Source organism: Leucoraja erinacea, chromosome 7 (genome assembly GCF_028641065.1).
Source record: "Leucoraja erinacea ecotype New England chromosome 7, Leri_hhj_1, whole genome shotgun sequence".
Classification (NCBI taxonomy): Eukaryota; Metazoa; Chordata; class Chondrichthyes; order Rajiformes; family Rajidae; genus Leucoraja; species Leucoraja erinaceus.
Window position 1 is genome coordinate 25,087,380 of NC_073383.1, and position 20,063 is coordinate 25,107,442.

Here is a 20,063-nt window from a genome sequence, read left to right on the forward strand (position 1 = left end):
TACCTGTTATCTTGGCATATGATGATTGCCATATGTGGAATCATTTGACTACCCGTTAGTGGAACTGTTTACATTGTAATTAGTAATAATATTTATAAGCAAGGTATCACAGGTTTTCTTGGGTAGCATTAATACTGACATGGAGGCTGATCTTTTCAGTAATCCAGAAGAAGACCAGAGGTGTAGTGATGGGCAAGTACACGAGTAGGAGATATTGTGCTGATATTAATTAACACTTTTAGTTTTTGTAACTGTGGCTGCGATCAGTGTTAGAACAATAATTATGAAAGTAATGGTTTTAATCGTATTTCATAATCCTGCAAAAATGTAGGTTAACATTAGCTGCTGGATTGATCAATAGTAACCTAAACAAAGATCATTAAAAATTGTTTTTTTTATTTGTTGTCTGTGTAGCTGGGAGCAACAAGAATGAGTGTTCCTCCTAGCGCCAAAGATTGACTATGGGCCATTGTCAGCAAAACCTTGCCCAAATGTTCCTACATCTTAGCTTCAAAGATTTATGTAGCATAGCAAGTCCAAGTTAAATTTTAAACATTGGTCGGCCATGGTGACTCTGGATTCATGATTCTTAGTCGTAGCTTGCATCTTCTTAATCCTAATCATTATTGAGCTTAGGCCGAAGCTTCTGGAATCGCTGAACGTCTATTCATTATTTCTACTATTCTTATTAGACTTTTGCATGTAATGCTAAAAATGTACAATTTCATACCCTCCCCGGCCTGAAAGTAGTTTGAATAAATATTCCACAGGAGTAAAATAGCGTCTGTGGAGCTTTTTTCCTTTAGCTGGAGTGATCATTTACTTCCCTGCAAAATTATTACATTAAATGAGAAGGTGAAATGCTGAGGGTGAGTTAAACAAATTGATTAGGGAAAGATTTTTCTACGCTATTTTAAAAAAGATGCTTGGTAGTTTTCCAGAATCTAACAATTAAAAAAAAATAAAAAAATCTCAACATTCTAACGTATCAGCTCTATTATGGCATCATTGAATTTGACAATTAATGCATCGCAGTTCACTGGTGCACATCAAAATCTGGCAAATGGGTCAATATAATTATGACAGTTAAATGAGGTGTTAAATGATTTTCCTTTTTTGGTTGCACCAAGTGATACGAAAACATTGCAATGTTTGGTGATTTGATTTTTTAATTTCTAATTGTCGTAAGTTCCTCATTAAAACTGGTTGTCTACTTACATTCTTGCAGCTTTATAGCAACTTTGCAACTTTTAAAATTCTGTTGTTGGTTTATTGAACCAATGGCAGCAAAATAACCTTGGATTGTACATTTTCACAAATCTCACAAGGTGGCAGAGCAACATGGGTTTTTAAAGGTGTGCATATCTTTAAAAATAGATGCTTAGATGATAAAGGTGAATGTTGTATAAAGCCCATTGGAGGGGAATAAAGACTGATTATAGTCAGCAGGAGGACTAATTTCAAAATTGGAGCGAGCTTAAACCATATTTTAGCACTTGGGAAGGGTCCAAAAGATATGTACTAACTGGAGCTGGAGATGAGAGATTTGAGTTATGTGAAACTTACCCACTTGTTCTTGAAACAGAGAGGCTTGGAGGTGATTTGATATTGGTAGTTGACAGTGCTCAAAATCATGACTGGTTTAAACTATCTACTTGCCTGGATTGGCCTAACATACAGAGCTGTCACGAAGAAAGCATTTTTAAGCGGAGAGCTATTGTGATATGAAATGACTGCCGGCATAATGGAAGTTGGTTCAATAATACAGTAGCTTTCATAAAAATAATTGAATAGATGATTGAAAAGATGTGAAGGAAATTGGAGGCTATGTAGAAAAAAGCCAGGAGGGTGGGACTAATTTATTACATTTACCAAAAAGGCTGGCACAGTTATGAGGGCTGATTTGGCTGTCTCCTTGTCTGGACAATTCTGTGACCATTCTCCGAGAATAAATGCATACATGATTCGAAACATACATGTACAGAAATCCCAACGTCGCTGTCACTTTCACTACAATTATATATATCTACAGCACACTACAGTGCTAAGAATATAAAGGAGAATAGTAAAAGCTTCTTTAGGTATGTGAAGAGGAAAAAATTAGTTAAGACCAAAGTTGGACCCTTGAAGACCGAAAAAGGTGAATTTATTATGGGGAACAAGGAAATGGCAGATGAGTTGAACAGGTACTTTGGATCTGTCTTCACTAAGGAGGACACAAACAATCTTCCTGATATAGTAGTGGCCTGAGGATCTGGGGTGACGGAGGAACTGAAGGAAATCCACATCGGGCAGGAAATGGTGTTGGGTAGACTGATGGGACTGAAGGCTGATAAATCCCCAGGGCCTGATGGTCTGCATCCCAGGGTGCTTAAGGAAGTGGCTCTAGAAATCGTGGATGCATTGGTGATAATTTTCCAATATTCTATAGACTCATGATCAGTTCCTGTGGATTGGAGGGTAGCTAATGTTATCCCACTTTTTAAGAAAGGCGGGAGAGAGAAAACAGGGAATTATAGACCAGTTAGCCTGACATCGGTGGTGGGGAAGATGCTGGAGTCAATTATAAAAGATGAAATAACCGCACATTTGGATAGCAGTAACAGGTTCGGTCCGAGTCAGCATGGATTTACAAAGGGGAAATCATGCTTGACTTATCTTCTGGATTTTTTTGTGGATGTAACTAGGAAAATGGACAAGGGAGAGTCAGTGGATGTAGTGTACCTGGACTTTCAGAAAGCATTTGATAAGGTCCCACAGAGGATACCATGTGCAAAATAGTGCACATGGTATTGGGGGTAGAGTGCTGACATGGATAGAAAATTGGTTGGCAGACGGGAAACAAAGAGTAGGGATTAACGGGTCCCTTTCAGAATGGCAGTGACTAGTGGGGTACCGCAAGGCTCGGTGCTGGGACCACAGCTATTTACAATATACGTCAATGATTTGGATGAAGGGATTCAAAGTAACATTAGCAAATTTGCAGCTGACACAAAGCTGGGTGGCAGTGTGAACTGTGAGGAGGATGCTATGAGAATGCAGAGTGACTTGAACAGGTTGGGGGATTGGGCAGATGCATGGCAGATGAAGCTTAATGTGGATAAATGTGAGATTATCCACTTTTTGGTATAAAAAACAGGAAGGCAGATTACTATCTAAATGGCGTCAATTGGGGAAAGGGGAAGTACAACGGGATCTGGGGGTCCTTGTTCATCAGTAAGCATGCAGGTACAGCAGGCAGTGATGAAAGCGAATGGCATGCTGGCCTTTATAACAAGAGGAGTTGAGTATAGAAGCAAAGAGGTCCTTCTGCAGTTGTACAGAGCCCTAGTGAGACCACACCTGGAGTATTGTGTGCATTTTTGGTCCCCTAATTTGAGGAAGGACATTCTTGCTATTGAGGGAGTGCGTTGAAATATATAAGATTGTTAAGTGTTTGGACTCGCTAGAGGCAGGAAACATGTTCCTGATGTTGGGGGAGTCCAGAACCAGGGGCCACAGTTTAAGAATAAGGGGTAAGCCATTTAGAACGGAGACGAGGAAACACCTTTTCTCACAGAGAGTTGTGAGTCTGTGGAATTCTCTGCCTCAGAGGGCGGTGCAGGCCGGTTCTCTGGATAAATTCAAGAGAGAGCTAGATAGGGCTCTTAAAGATAGCAGAGTCAGGGGATATAGGGAGAAGGCAGGAACGGGGTACTGATTGGGGATGATCAGCCATGATCACATTGAATGGCTGTGCTGGCTCGAAGGGCTGAATGGCCTACTCCTGCACCTATTGTCTATTGTCTATAATGATGAAGCATACTAAGAGCATTTTTCTTTTGGAACTAAAATCGGGGACATTTTCCTCGCTCATTATTCCTTGTTTATGCAGATTGTAAACTATCCTGTTTGATATTCAATTGTGTTTTCTGAGAATATTTAGTTGATTATGTAATTTACTCCTCCCACAGGAAATGTTTGGTGAAGAGCGATGTTCTGATAGTTGGTTCCATGCAACCAACATAGGAACAAATCTGCACCATGTCATTAACCACGTGCGAGTCAGGGTACCGGAGACGGCACCTGAAGTGACCCGAGAGCCACCTGCCAGCACAAGCTCAGATACCACTGGTGCACAGGTTAGTTTATACAAGTTGAGGCAGTTTAGTTAAGTATTTACAAGTAACAAATACTTTTGTTCAAGTATTATTCTTTACAATTTACATCTTCAGTCTCTGGCTGTTGATCATTGCATTATAATGCATGGCCCATAAAATAAATTCTCTTTATGTTGAATTTAGAAGTGAAATTTATGCTCACCAGTTACCTCCCAGGCATTTCAGATTTATGTAAATGGCACTTCAATTATTCAGCATCTTGTTCTTTGTTCAAAAGTGATAAATCACAGAAAATGACAACCTCAGTCGTGTTTGTCTCACTGGCGCACTGTACTTTAGTTGGACTATAATAGTGAAAGGAACAGCATTGTAAACCACAACTACAGTAACAGTAAGAAAGTGATCGATGCACCATGGTTTATTGTATGAAACTAATAGTTGGTGTTCAAAAGATTAGAAAGAAGAATAAATCCACCAGTCTCAGTTATGTTGTAAATGTGAAAGTCCATTCTTTGTAATCGAACGAAACACAAATGGCTTTATACTTGAGTTCCAGATTTCTAATGACCTTAAAATCACAGGCTACTATTGATTCCAATTTGAAAATTGATAATGTAAATTGTTGCACCAGAAACCTAATAGAAGCCACAGCGGTGAAGCTGGTAGAGCTGTTGCTTCACAGCTTCAGTGGCGCAGGTTCAATTGTGACCTCTGGTTTTGTCCAGGAACAGTATTTCACATTTCGCTTGGGAAGTCGACAACCCAGTGGAATTAATATTGTTTGCCTAACTTCAAGTAACGCCTACACTCACTCTCCCTCCATCCCCCCCCCACCCAAGTCGAACAAGGTTCCTGTTCTCACCAAGCAAACAGCTAACAATGGCCTGATTCCTTTATCATCGTTACTATTTTGCATATCTTCATTCATTTGTTCTATATGTCTCTACATCAGTGTCTATATCTCGCGTTTCCCTTTCCCCTGACTAGTCTGAAGAAGGATCTCGACCTGGAACATCACCCTTTCTTCTCCAGAGTTCCTCCAGCATTTTGTGCCTATCTTTTCTTCCAGGTTTCCTGTATTCCTCCAATATCTCTATGACATGCAGCTTGGAAGCTAATTGACCACTGTAAATTGTCCCAATAATGTAGATGAATACTAGAATGTTGGGAGACTAACATGGAATTTAATGTAGGATTAATGTTAAATGTCTGTTTTATAGTCATGTGACTGCCTATGAGTAACAATTTGATGGAGGTTTCTTGCCTGCTTGCTTATACAAGTTTTAAATAAGCAGTGACAACATTAATTTGATAATTTGAAATGGTATTCGATAACAGTTTGTTTTATTTCTGTAAATGTAATTTAATTCTTGGATTGAGAAGCTTCATTAGTATATGATTTTTTTTTTTAGTAATAGTAACAACTAATGGTTATATAGATTCTTAAAGTAGTAAATGCAACAAGTACAGGATTTGAGAGACTGGAAGGGGGATTGTTTATGGTGGAGTGGGTGCTGAAAGAATAATTAATGAGATTGCGTACATCAAAATAAAAAGTTAAAAACTGGACTGTCGTGCTGCTGCAAATAAGAATTTAATTGTTCTGTTTTGGGGCATACGACAATGAAACAATGAAACACTCTTGACATTCTTCCGTTGACATTTACCATTTCAATTCCAAGGCATCATTTATGACAAACATTATAATATGTAATATTGTCAGCAATATTCTACTGGCAGCATCTACTTTCTTTATTTTATTGATTATGTTTTTCATGCTCTCACAGACATTATACCTTCATATCTGTAAGATTGCAGAGGGAGTTTTGAAAGCTTGGCATTATACAACGTCTTTGTTGTGCAGACGGACATATTCATGCTCCTGAAGATGTACTTTCCTTCCATGTTCTGATAAGTTGGAAAGATTGATACTGCAGTAGTCTTAATTTCAGATGTATGTAAAAGTAAGATTGACACTACAATTGACACTACAAAGTCTTGAATGACATAAATATAACAATTGAAGACACAGGAGTAGAATTCAATTACATTTAATAAGTTTAAGTAAGCAGTTGGCTGGTCATTTGAATTACTCTGAAGAATTTCTGTCAGGCTGTAATATTATGTAATAATATGTAATAATTCTTACATTCAATCCCTGCCGATGCTCTGTAAAGGGAATATGCCAGCTTTGAGCATTAAAGAGGGAATGTGGGCAGGAAAATAAACTTTTTGTAAAGATTGATTGAGAGAGACAGCCAAAGAGGGAGAGGAGGAAATACACATGTTAGTGGGGAAGATGTGTGAAATGTAATAATTTAGTTTTTAGAAGTGGACGTAAATAGATCACAACTGAGATCGCGGAGAACGCTTTTGGAAAAGCAGTTTTGAACCTCTTTGGAAAGCAAATGTAAACCACTTCTGAGTTGATATTATTAGTGGTAGGTAGACCAGTGAGTTAAACATTCAAAAATTAATTATTTCAGCAGCACAAGAGTAGCATTATGAGAATGGGTATGCTATATTCCAGGAGCAATAGAACATTGGATTGGCAATTGATGGAATATGAGCTCATCAACTTAAACAAAGGTATATTTCAAAAGCTTAGCTTAATTGAGTTTTGCATTCTTGGATTTAGTTTAAGTAAGAACCCTGGGACCAAAGAATGAGAGATTATTTTATTTAAGCTGTTGAAGCTGATTCTGAGCTTGTGGATGATGTTGAATGATGTTGAACAAATGATGAAAAGGGAGAAACGAGGGAGAACTCGGAGCTGATTATGTTATTGTGCAAGTAAAAAAGAAGAAATTGAGTAGATTAAATTGCAAGACATGAGAATAAAATCATGGAGGAGGTAGTACGGAAGGTGTTGAGAGTCAATAATAGCAGAAACATCAGTACTGCCAACCAGAAATCCTTAATATTTTGTTTGTGGTCTGCACATTTCTGATATCTTTGTAAATCATCTCTGCACCCTCTCCATTACCTCCGTCTTTTGGTTGTTTTAAAGGATATGGAAACTTTACGGGATGTAGTATCCAAGCGATTTGCACAGCTGAATGATAGTCTGGTTCACCAGACTGATTTCTGGGATGTCAGGACTTTCATATGAAGAAAGACTGGATTGACTCGGCTTGTACTCGCTAGAATTTAGAGGGGGATCTTATAGAAACTTACAAAATTCTTAAGGGGTTGGACAGGCTAGATGCAGGAAGATTGTTCCCGATGTTGGGGAAGTCCAGGACAAGGGGTCACAGTTTAAGGATAAAGGGGAAATCCTTTAGGACCGAGATGAGAAAAACATTTTTCACACAGAGAGGGGTGAATCTCTGGAACTCTCTGCCACAGAAGGTAGTTGAGGCCAGTTCATTGGCTATATTTAAAAGGGAGTTAGATGTGGCCCTTGTGGCTAAAGGGATCAGGCGGTATGGAGAGAAGGCAGGTACAGGATACTGAGTTGGATGATCAGCCATTATCATATTGAATGGCGGTGCAGGCTCGAAGGGCCGAATGACCTACTCCTGCACCTATTTTCTATGTTTCTATTTAACAATCTTCATTAGAAGATATTCTAGAATGTTAAGTTTGGGTATGAATTATTTTGGGTAAGGTTAATGGAACTCCTGAGGGGGTTTGGGTGCTGTAGATGGTTTGTTCTTGTCAATAAGCAGCATCAAACAAACAAGAGGCTATCTAGTTTACACCCAAGTTGGACATTTGTCATTAAAGGAGGCTATGAGCTGTATGGAAAAATAGATTTGGGGATAAGGTAAGTGTTGAAAGCAGTGGTTCAGTTGACAGAGAACGCTGATGACATAGATGGTCCTGGGTTTGTTAGCAAATATCTCATATTTCAATTATAATATAGAAAGAGGCCATTCAGCCCATCAAATCAGAGTTATATTTTTGAACAATCCCATTCCTGCACATTAATATCCTTCGCATATAGTATGAAGAATCGAGAATGGAACTTTTGAGGAAGAAGCTTGATGTATTTGGGTGGAGTATATTTGTTTATTCTGACAAACCATGCTGAGCCTGAATTATGGGAAGATCTGACTGGAGAATGTAAGGACTGACACTATCAACCAATCAAAGAAGTGAACACCAAACCAACAAAATTTGCTACCTCTTTTAGTATAGAACTTGATGAATTGAGAATATTTTTTTCAGTGGAGCATTACCAGAAACTATGAACTGGTAATCGGGTGAGGACAATGAAATTAAAAATGGTTGATGAATGTATTGATGGAAATATAATGAATTACTGGCCAAACAGAGGGAAAGCAAGTAGTCAAATCAGAGGAAGTGAACAATTGTTTTGATGCATTAGGCTTTTAGGGTTTAAGCAAGAGAGAGGCAAGGAAGGAAATGACGATTAAATAGGATTGCCCTAGATCACCTCTGCCCTAGAAGCAGGCCATTTGATTCAAGCAGTCCAATCTATGTTTATGCTCCACTCAAACCAGCTTTCCTCTTACTAAGTACATCAGTATTGCTGTTCCATTCCTGATATACTTATCTAGCCACCTTTTAAATACATATATACTACACTCTAAAGATACTCCCTATCAGTCGGTGCAAGTTCCTCATTTTTATCACACTGGGTAAGGAAGTTTAATTTGAAATCCCTATTGGATTTCCTAGTGATTATCTTATATTGATGGCCTCCAGTAATACTTTTCATGAAGGCATGAATACAAAGAGAAGATTTGTATTCATGTCATCAAAACCTTTTACTATCTTAAAATAGAGATCTTTGAAAGTGCTCTCAGCTGCTTTTACTCAAGTGGAAAAAAAATTGCAATCATCAGTTGAATAGGTAGTGCCGCTGCCGCAGAGCTGCAGTGACCTAAATTTGATCCTGACTTAGGTATTGACTGGAGTTTGCACTGTCTCCTTATGACCATGTGTTTCCATTGCTTTCTCCAGTTTTCTCCCACATTCCAAAGATGAGCTGTAAGGTTAATTGGAGCATATAGATGGATCTATTATAACGCATGATCTGATTTCTGCAACCTGTAACCTACTTATTATTGCTTAGTATACAGTGCCCTCCATAATGTTTGGGACAAAGACCCGTCATTTATTTATTTGCCTCTGTACTCCACAATTTGAGATTTGTAATAGAAAAAAATCACATGTGGTTAAAGTGCACATTGTCAGATTTAATTAAAGGTTTAATTATACATTTTGGTTTCACCATGTAGAAATTACAGCTGTAATAGTCCCTCCATTTCAGGGCACCATAATGTTTTGGACAAATGGCTTCAAAGGTGTGTGTAATTGCTCAGGACCAAAGTTGTGCCAATGAAAATCAAATAAGCCATTATGAGACTGAGAAACAAGAATAAAACTGTTAGGGACGTCAGCCAAACCTTAGGTTTACCAAAATCAATTGTTTGGAACCATTAAGAAGAAAGAGAGCTTACTAATTGTAAAGGGACTAGCAGGCCAAGGAAGACCTCCACAGCTGATGACAGAGGAATTCCCTCTATAATAAAGAAAAAAAACCTGTCCGACAGATCAGAAACACTCTTCAGGAGTCAGGTGTGAATTTGTCAATGACCACTGTCCGCAGAAGACTTCATGAACAGAAATACAGAGGCTGAACCCAATTGAGCATGCCTTTTATATGCTGAATAGAAAACTGGACAAGCCCCCAAAACGAGCATAAGCTGAAGATGGCTGCAATACAGGCCTGGCAGAGTGCCAGAGAAGATACCCAGCAACTGGTGATGTCCATGAATCGCAGACCTCAAGCAGTCATTGCATGCAAAGGATATGGAAAAAATACTAAATATGACTACTTTCATTTACATGACATTGCTATGTCCCAAACATTATTGTGCCCTGAAATGGGGGGGACTATGTATAAACACTGCTGTAATTTCTACGTGGTGAAACCAAAACGTGTAAAAATGGCCTTTATTAAAATCTGACAATGTGCACTTTAACCACATGTGATTTTTTTCTATTACAAATCTCAAATTGTGGAGTACAGAGGCAAATAAATAAATGATGGTCTTTGTCTGAATTATGGAGGGCACTGTATTACCTTATTGAGGGTTTTGCTTTTCTATATGTGTCACCTACTGCATTATCTACATTCTCTGCTTCCTCGTCAGAAAATTTAATGTTGGACTATATAAGCTTTTTCCTTTTAAAATCCATGCAATTCATCTTTACGGATCATCCCCAGGTTACAAACACCTGACTTATGGATAGCCTGTACATACAAGTGAGCATTTTGGAGTCTGGCGGGGTGGGGTGTCAGCTGTTGTGGAGCTCATCTTCTGATCTTTGGGAACTTGGTTCGCAACAATTCCATTTCATCTTGCAGAGAAATTTGAGTGGTTAAGTTAAATACCCTGACTTAACTATACATTGCCCTCAGCTGGCCTGTTTTTGTTTAAATGTATTGCTGAGCAGCTACATTTCCAACTGTTTGGGTTATGAACAGTTCTCGGGAACAGGACCCTATCATAACCAGAGGAGAATGTGCATATTTTCTGTTTTTACTTATTCTTTGATTCTGACATTTGTTTCAAGCACTGTTACTCAGTTGACAGATCTATAATTCCCTGGACAAGTTTTAAACCCTTTCTGAAGCAATATGTATTTCATTATCTATTTACAAATTCTCTGGCATTAAATTTTTTTCTAATCATTTACTATTTCTATGTGGGTAATGTCTCTGCTATCACTTCCCAGATTTAAAGAAAAACTAGACCAAGTGCAGACCCGTTGGGTCTGTTTCCCCAACGGCGTTTGTGGGGGGGGGGGGGGGGGGGGCTGCGGCATCACACTAACCTTAACCACCCCCCAAACACACAGGTGGGGGGAGGGGGGTGAGAAGAGGGGAGGGAGGGGAGGGAGGAGGGAGGAGGGAGGAGGAAACGGGACAGATTTGGGAGAGAAAGGAGAGCGGGGTAGGGGGTGAGAGAGGGGGATGGGAGAAAGGTGTGGGGGAGGGGGGGAAGGGAGGGGGGAGAGAGGGGAAAGAGTGGGGAGGGAGAGTGGAGAGGGAAGGGGAGAGAAGTGGAAGAGTGGGGAGGGAGGGGGTAGGGGGAGGGAGTGGTGGAGGAGGGGGACGGGGGAGTGGTGGAAAAGGAACAGAGGGGTAGGAGGAAGGGGTGGGGGAGAGAGGAAGAGAGAGGGGGGGAGGGAGAGGGGTGGGGTAAGGGGAGAGAAGTGGAAGAGCGGGGAGGGAGGAGTAGGAGGAGTGGTGGAAGAGGAACAGAGGGGTAGGGGGAAGGGGGGGGGGGGGGAGAGAGGGAAGGGGGGGGGTAGAGAGGGAACGGGGGTGGGAGAGGGAGAGAGGGATGGGTGGGAGAGGGGTGAGGAGAGGGAAACATAGAAACATAGAAATTGTGCAGGAGTAGGCCATTCGGCCCTTTGAGCCTGCACCACCATTCAAAATGATCATGGCTGATCATCCAACTCGGTATCCTGTACCTGCCTTCTTTCCATACCCTCTGATCCCTTTAGCCACAAGGGCCACATCTAACTCCCTCTTAAATATAGCCAATGAACTGGCCTCAACTACCTTCTGTGCCAGTGAATTCCAGAGATTCACCACACTCTGTGTGTGAAAAATGTTTTTCTCATCTCGGTCCTAAAAGATTTACCCCTTATCCTTAAACTGTAATCCCTTGTTCTGGACTTCCCCAACATCTGGAACAATCTTCCTGCATCTAGCCTGTCCAACCCCTTAAGAATTTTGTAAGTTTCTATAAGATACCCCCTCAATCTTCTAAAACCTAGCGAGTACAAGCCGAGTCTATCCAGTCTTTCTTCATATGAAAGTCCTGACATCCCAGGAATCAGTCTGGTGAACCTTCTCTGTACTCCCTCTATGGCAAGAATGTCTTTGAGCATTGGGCATTGTGACATCACACGATGGAACTTCACCAGGGGCTGGGGCTGGGGCTGATTCTATGGGTGAGATGCCAGTTTGTTTGTTTTTTTTTTTTTTTTTTAATTGGGGGGGGGGGGGGGGGGGGGGGGGGGGGGGGGGAGAGAAGAAGGATTTGGGGTGTACATAAACACGACAAAATGTAATCAGGAGCGGCAGCCGTACATGTAAATGGATCCATTCTGATTGGACATCTGCGAGAATTGGGCATTGGGGGGGGGGGGGGGGGGGGGGAGAAGGATTTGATTAAAAGTGTGTACATAAACACGACAAAATGTAATCAGGAGTGGATACTTTGAAAGAAAAGTGAAATCTCTACTGAAAAGGAAAAGATCTCTGCGATTCTGTGTCTGGATTCGGCGTGGCAAGGAATCAAAGGAAGAAAGGCAGCCGGCAGCCGTACATGTAAATGGATCCATTCTGATTGGACATCTGCGAGAATTGGGCATTGTGACATCACACGATGGAACGAATCAAAAGGCAGAAAGGCAGCCGGACGGACGGCAGGCGGCAGCCACAGAGTTGTAATATATAACTAGACCAAGTGCAGACCCGTTGGGTCTGCTCCCCCAATGGTGTGATCCCCCAACCCAATAATCCACCATGCACCCGTCTCCTCCAATGGAACTGAAGCTGTTCTCAAAAGTAAGATTCCAGCAATGCCCTGCCTCCCTCAGCAGTGGATTTAAAAAAAAATCCAATGGCACCTCCCCTGCCTGCTGCAGCAGTGAAAAGTTCAGAATGTTCCTGTCTTGCAACTTTGTTTCGAAGTGTGTTGGAAGCTGGCATGTAAATGGAGAAGCCAGTTTCTTTTTGAAATACTTGGGGGTGAGGGGGGGTGGGGAGAAGGATTTGATTAAAAACGTGTACTTCAACATGACGAAATGAAATGAGGAGCGGATACTTAGAAAGAAAAGCGAAATCTCTACCGAAATGGAAAATATCTCGGAGATTGAGCGTCTGGATTGGGCGTGGCAATGAATCAAAGGAAGAAATGCAGCCGGCAGCCGTACATGCAAATGAATCCATTCCGATTGGACATCTGCGAGCATCGGCCATTCCGATTGGACATCTGCGAGTATCGGGCACGAATCGAAAGGCAGGAAGGGCGCCGATCGGCAGTCGGTCGGATGGCCCCAGAGTTTTATAGATATAATAGATAGATAGATAGATATAGATATAGATAGATAGATAGATGGCTGGATTGAAAATTAATTGGAACGATTTTTCTTATTTGTAATAAGTACTGTTCATCCACCAATCTTCTTTGCATCATTCCTAAAAATGTTATAATCTGCAACAATTAATTCTCAGTCCTAATTTTGCTAAACAATTTCCCAGCAATGTCTGATTCCACAAAAAAATCTGTATTATTTTGGACACTTAGTGTGTTTAACAGACAGTTTAACCTATTTTATTTGGTTTTCCTTTAATTTTATGGTTGACCATATTTTTAATTCCTGCTCTATAACATGCTCACTTGCTGTCATTCCTCTCCATTATGTTTTTCTTTCACATGCTGCCTTTTTCCATTTTAAATCTATTTAGATTGCTAGTTTTTCTTGTGCATCCAGTACCTTTACTAGTTAAACCCTATGGCACTTCACAGTCATTGCATGGATATGGGCAATTTAAATTCAGCCTGAAATAGTAAGTTGTGAGTGATGGAAGAGTCTGCTTGGTTTGCGAATTAAACCAATAGACCGAGCAAAGTGATTTCTTAACCAATGGCTCAGATAAAAACTCTGCAGGCCTGCCACATGTAGTCGTGAATGGTGACGATGTGCAGTTTAGAGGTAATTGGCAGGAGGATCTAAGATTATCCTCATCCTTAATGTTAGTGGGGATAAGCAATTGGAGAACTAAATTCAAGGCTAAAGCTTTTCAGCGATGTTCAGCCAGATGTGCCAAGTGGGCAATGTGCTTCACCCTCAGATCCCTGGCATCACATGAAGTTAAGAAATGGTTGAGAGCACGGGTTTTAGCAGAGACTAAACAACGTCCTAACTGAAATCATGCCCCAAAACCAACATTGTCTTTAGTCATGCTGATCTAATTCAATTACAATAAGTGACCTGAAATCCAAAAGTGTGGAATATTATTCACATTTTGTGGTCCCAAAATGCAGGAGAAATCCATTCCGGTTAATCATCGTCCAATTACTCTGCCGCAACAAGGTGATGAAAGGTGTATTTGACAATACAGTCAACCGATGTTTAAATGTCCAATAACCTGCAAATTGATTCCCATTTTAGGTTTCAACAAGATTGCTTGGCTCTAGAGTTGATGTGAAAGGGGTAGACCTTATCATGAAGGAACCATATAATACGGTGTAACATTAAATGGTGTAATAAAACTGTCATCATTGGGCATTAGGGGAAAACGTTCCAATGATAGGGTAAATGTGCAGAATCCCCAGCGTAAGTGAATCAAGATCCAGAGGATGTGGGTTTAAGTGGGTGGGGGGGGACAACTACCTTGTTCTGTATAACCATCACTTTTTGTGTAAAAAACTTGCCCCTCAAGTTTAATTAAGTGATGGTTATACAGAACAAGGTAGTTGAGCCAGGTACTATCACAATGTTTAAGAAACATTTTGACCTCCAACCTGCGGCCTACACCAACCTGAAGCCGCTGTCTCCGGTGGGGATTCAGGACTTACCTGGACTTTATCTGGACTTTACCTTGTCTACACATCTGGACGCCTGCGACGGTGGCTGCCGAGGGTTGAGGTCCCGACCATGGGGGAAAATGGAGAAGGACTGGCCAAATTTTGTGCCAGTGTTTGTGTTACATTTTTATTGTGTTTTGTGTGTTCTTTTTTCATTGTACCGCTGCTGGCAAATTCATTTCACTTTGCAACTGATATTGATTGATTATTGATATTGATATTGACATTTGGACAGAAACATGGGTAGGATAGGTTTAGATGGATATGGGCCAAATGCAGGCATATTGGACTAGTGACCACGTTGGTCAGTGTGGGTAAGTTGGTCCAAAGGGCCTGTTTCCACACTGTACAACTGCACACATTTTGTAGCTACAAGAAGAGGTCAGAGGTTGGGTAGCTTTTCGTTAATCACAGGGCAAACGTCAGAGAATGATGGAATACTATTAACCTACAGTGCCCTCCACAATGTTTGGGACAAAGACCCATCATTTATTTTTTGCCTCTGTACTCTACAATTTGAGATTTGTAATAGAAAAAAAATCACATGTGGTTAAAGTGCACATTGTCAGATTTTAATAAAGGCAATTTTTATACATTTTGGTTTCACCATGTAGAAATTACAGCTGTGTTTATACATAGTCCCCCCCCATTCCAGGGCACCATAATGTTTGGGACACAACAATGTCATGTAAATGAAAGTACTCATGTTTAGTATTTTGTTGCATATCCTTTGAATGCAATGACTGCTTGAAGTCTGCGATTCATGGACATCACCAGTTGCTTGGTGTCTTCTCTCGTGATGCTCTTCCAGGCCTATATTGCAGCCGTCTTTAGCTTATGCTTGTTTTGGCAGCTTTTCTCTTCAGCATATAAAAGGCATGCTCATTAGTGTTCAGACCGGGTGATTGACTTGGCCTCTCAAGAATTTACCATTTTTTTAACTTTGAAAAACTCCTTTGTTGCTTCAGCAGTATGTTTGGGGTTATTGTCTTGCTGTAGAATGAATCGCCGGCCAATGATTTTGAAGCATTTGTTTGAACTTGAGCAGATAGGATGTGTCAATACACTTCAGAATTCATTATGCTACGACCATCAGCAGTTGTATCATCAATGAAGATAAGTGAGCCAGTACCTTCAGCAGCCATACTTGTCCAGGCCACCGTGTTTCACAGATGATGTGGTATGCTTTGGATCTTGGACAGTTCCTTCTCTCCTTCATACATTACTCTTGCCATCACTCTGATATAAGTTAATCTTCATCTCCTCTGTCCACAAGACCTTTTTTCCACAACTGTGGTTGCCCTTTTAAGTACTTCTTGGCAAACTGTAACCTGGCCATCCTATTTTTGCAGCTAACCAGTGGTTTGCATCTTGCAGTGTAGCCTTTGTATTTCTGTACATGAAGTCTTCTGCGGACAGTGATCATTGACAAATCCACAACTGACTCCTGAAGAGTGTTTGTGATCTGTCGGACAGTTGTTTGGGGTTTTTTCTTTATTAAATTCTTCTGCCATCAACTGTGGAGGTCTTTCTTGGCCTGCCAGTCACTTTGCGATTAGTAAGCTCATCAGTGCTCTCTTTCTTCTTAATTGTTCCAAGACTGATGTCCCTAACAGTTTTATTCGTGTTTCTCAGTCTCATAATGGCTTCTTTGACTTTCATTGGCACAACTTTGGTCCTCATGTTGATAAACAGCAATAGAAGTTTCCAAAGGTGATGGAGAGACTGGAAGAAAGACTAGGTGCTGAGAGCTCTCTTATACCTGCATTAAGGAGGCATTTAAACACACCTGAGCAATTACAAACACCTGTGAAGCCATGTGTCTCAAACATTATGATGCCCTGAAACGGGGGGACAATGTATAAACACTGCTGTTATTCCTACATGGTGAAACCAAAATGTATAAAAATGGCCTTTATTAAAATCTGACAATGTGCACTTTAACCACATGTGATTTTTTTTTTCTATTACAAATCTCAAATTGTGGAGTACAGACAAATAAATAAATGATGGGTCTTTGTCCGAACCATTATGGAGGACACTATATCTGCATGAATGTAGATCCAGCAGTGTTGAAGAAGTAGAAGTAGGAGAAAACAGCATCCAGGATCCTCCCGGAGTTACAACAGGATTCCATTTCTGAGAACTGTAACTGTTTATAACCCAAATAGTTTACATTGGAAATATGGCTATCCAGGTATATATTTAAATAAAAACATGTGCTATCCAAGAGCAATGTGTAGTTAAACCAGGGCATTTATCTCTGACATTCCTATGTTGCCACATACTAAACTCCCAGAGGGCAGAAGATGCCAGCAGTCCTGCAGCAGTCAAATCCATCCTACTCGCTCACAAGTACAGGCTGTACCTAATTGTAACCTGGGGTGGATTGAATGTGTACTTGGTACAGTGAAATTCTTTGTTGCGAAAAGTCGCCACGTGTAAGGCACCGACAAAGTTACAAAAATATTCAGTATAGTCCCGATGGTCCCACTCCCCCCCCCCCCCCCCCCCCCCCCCCCCCCACGCCGGCTTCCGCTTCTCAGTGGACACGCTGTGTCCCTCTTTGTCCTTGTCGGCTCAGTGCTGGCGGCCAAGTCAGGTCCTGGCCGGCTCTGCGGGAGCTCTGTTTGGATCGGATTGAAGCTTCACTGGCCACACAATACATTTCTTTCTTCCATCACTAGTGTATAGTTGCTTTTTTAAAAAAAGTTAATTTTATTATTGTCATGTGTACTGAGGTACAGTGAAAAGTTATTAGTACGTGCTATCCAGTCAAATAAAAGATGCGTTATTACAATCAAGCCGTTCACAGTGTATAAAGGGTACATTATTTCACACCAGTCCGATGAAAGATAGTTCAATGGCCTCCAATGAGGTAGATGGGAGGTTAGGACGGCACTCTAGCTGGTGAGAGGACAGTTCAGTTGCCTGATATAGCTGGGAAGAACCTGAGGCCCTATAAGGCGCTGGTCAGGCCGCATTTGGAGTACTGTAACCCATATCTGAGGACGGATGTGTTGGCTCTGGAGAGAATCCAGAGGAGGTTTACAAGAATGATTCTAGGAATGAGTGGGCATATGATGAGTGTTTGACAGTACTTCAGGGGCCGTGGAGCGTTTTTGAAAGTGGGGGATGGCTGAGCGATCACTGATCACCGGCCTCGGGGGTACCTGGCGAGGGAGCGGAGCGACCAAGCTGGGGGAGGGTGTGGGAGGGGGTCCCATAGTAGGGACTTTTTGAAATTTGATGTATTAAAATCATGTTTTAGTCATGGGCCACGGAATCGGGGGGGGGGGCGGCCTGGGGGACTGCAGCCCCCCCACTTTTTTGGCTAGACATGTTTCAATGTCTCCGACTTTGGACGAGGCACTGCTGTGCTCTGAGTAACCCGGTCGTGGGTGTTGGAGAGCTGGGGCGGAGGGAGGGATGGAAGCAGAAGCAACGGCGGGGGCAGATGCGGACGGGGAGCCGGGGCTGGCGAGTGTTTGCCGGGCTGGCGAATATCTCTGGCCATGGAGCAGCCACAGTGCAAGAGTCCTGGGCCGTCAGAGGCGTTGTGCCGCTGCAGTGAGAGTCTCTGCGCCGAATTCGGCCTGGTGACCGGCATGGACCAGGCTGCGGCTCGGTGCATCCTGGAGGACAACCAGTGACAACCGGGAGCGGGGCTCAGGGTCAGTGAGACTGGGTGGCACACATAGTACTCCATGACCCGAGGGAGGGCAGAGCAACGTAATGTAAATAGCCTGAGAGTGTACGCATGACTGAGACCTTTCATTGCTCACCCATTCTGACTTCCCTACGAACTCTTGACATCCTTCCAGGTGTGAGACCAGAGGTGACCCTGGAATCTATCCGGGCTTCGCCAGTGTTTGACATGGCAGCTCTCCGTGTTTTTTGTCCCTGACTCCTCTATAAATAGAAGCTGAAAGGTTGGGTTGTTCAGCAGCTTGATTATGCTGGTGGCCTTGCCGAGGCAGTGTGAAGTGTAGATGAAGTCCGTGTACCATCTTCAAAACACACAGGGGGACTGGTTTTGACACCTGTAGCCTCTACCAGCAAAAAAGAGAAGTGCAGCCAATACACCAGTGGTGGAAGGAAGGTGACCAGATGCATTAGAATGCCACCACCTACATGTTCTCCTCACACTACAGAAGTGGAAATGTCTTGCCATCATTGGGTGCCCTCATGATAAAGAATACAGTAATACAAGAAGATGGCATATGACTACTTTCTCAAAGGTAAGCAGGGTTGGAAAGTAAATGGTATCTTACAAGTGATGCCTACATTCCAAAAATAAATAAATAATTAAAAATAATTGAGGCGTGTGTGAGTGTGTACATATAGAATGAGGTTGAAGATGAAAAATCAGTGTTTGCATTTGTGTAGATCCAGAAGGTATTGTGCATTTGAGAGGAAAGAGAAATCGCTTCCAAATCAGAATGGTTCTCCACTAAGAGAAAGGATGCGTGACGATCCTGCTCTACGTTTATTATTGCATATGGATTGCCTGTTTGTGGTAGATTGTTCTTTAACATTCAATCATCTATAAAATACCAAAACGTATCAATATTTGTTAATAGTGGATGCATGTAGATTTTATGTTTATATAAATGACACAGAAAATTAATGCATCCGCCCCTTGGACCTTGCATGGGATTTGTTTTTATTGATGAAAATATCTTACTTTTGAAGCGAGCTATTCGTTACCTGAACTTTCATGTCTCTCTTCCTATGTGACAGGGATCAAGAAGGGCTACTGCTCTCAACAGAGAGGTACTTAACTGTACTTCAAGTTTTGTCCTGTCTTGACTGAATAATCCGTGTGTCAAAGTACTTGAATGTAGTGATGTAGATGCCTTTAACCCTGCTGTAAATAATTGCCGTAAATCAAAACGCTAACATTCATCTTGAGGCCTGGTGTTAAATGCACTTTCCTGTGTTAAATTAACAGTGCTTGTCTCTGTTTTTGATGCTTTTCTGCATTCAACAGAAGAAAATAGGGAAGGTCTTCATCTTGCTCCTCATATGCAAAATTTGTAATGAGTTGTCTGGTTTTCCAGGTCCATAATTTCCAATGGATCAGAAATTATTTGTACCCATAACCAAGAGTAGATTAACAGAACTGCTTTGCTTGTGGGCTAAGAGTTAACAATTCCAGTATTAGTAGGTATTCATGGTATTATTGTAAAAAATATCTTTATCTTTACATAGCTGGCAAGAAATTTTATTTTTCACCCATGTGGACTGCAGTTGAGTTTCGTCAACAAATTAATTCAAAGCAGAGATGAATAAATTCCAGAATATTATAGGATTCCAGCGAGAAGGGGATACTGCGTGAAAGCATATCAAAGTAAAAGATTAAGCATGTTCT

The 20,063-nt window shown here is 41.4% G+C and overlaps 1 protein-coding gene across 3 annotated transcripts in view; it reads left to right on the top strand.

The window, feature by feature from the left end:
* Positions 1-20,063, top strand: part of ubr3 (ubiquitin protein ligase E3 component n-recognin 3) — a 181,337-nt gene that overhangs the window by 66,669 nt on the left and 94,605 nt on the right. For 2 of the 3 annotated variants that reach the window (XM_055638004.1, XM_055638005.1), the window contains exons 22-23: positions 3,954-4,121; positions 19,433-19,465. In XM_055638004.1, the coding sequence (XP_055493979.1) occupies positions 3,954-4,121; positions 19,433-19,465 (201 nt within the window). The remainder of the gene's footprint in view (positions 1-3,953; positions 4,122-19,432; positions 19,466-20,063) is intronic. The other variant, XM_055638006.1, reaches the window with a different exon arrangement.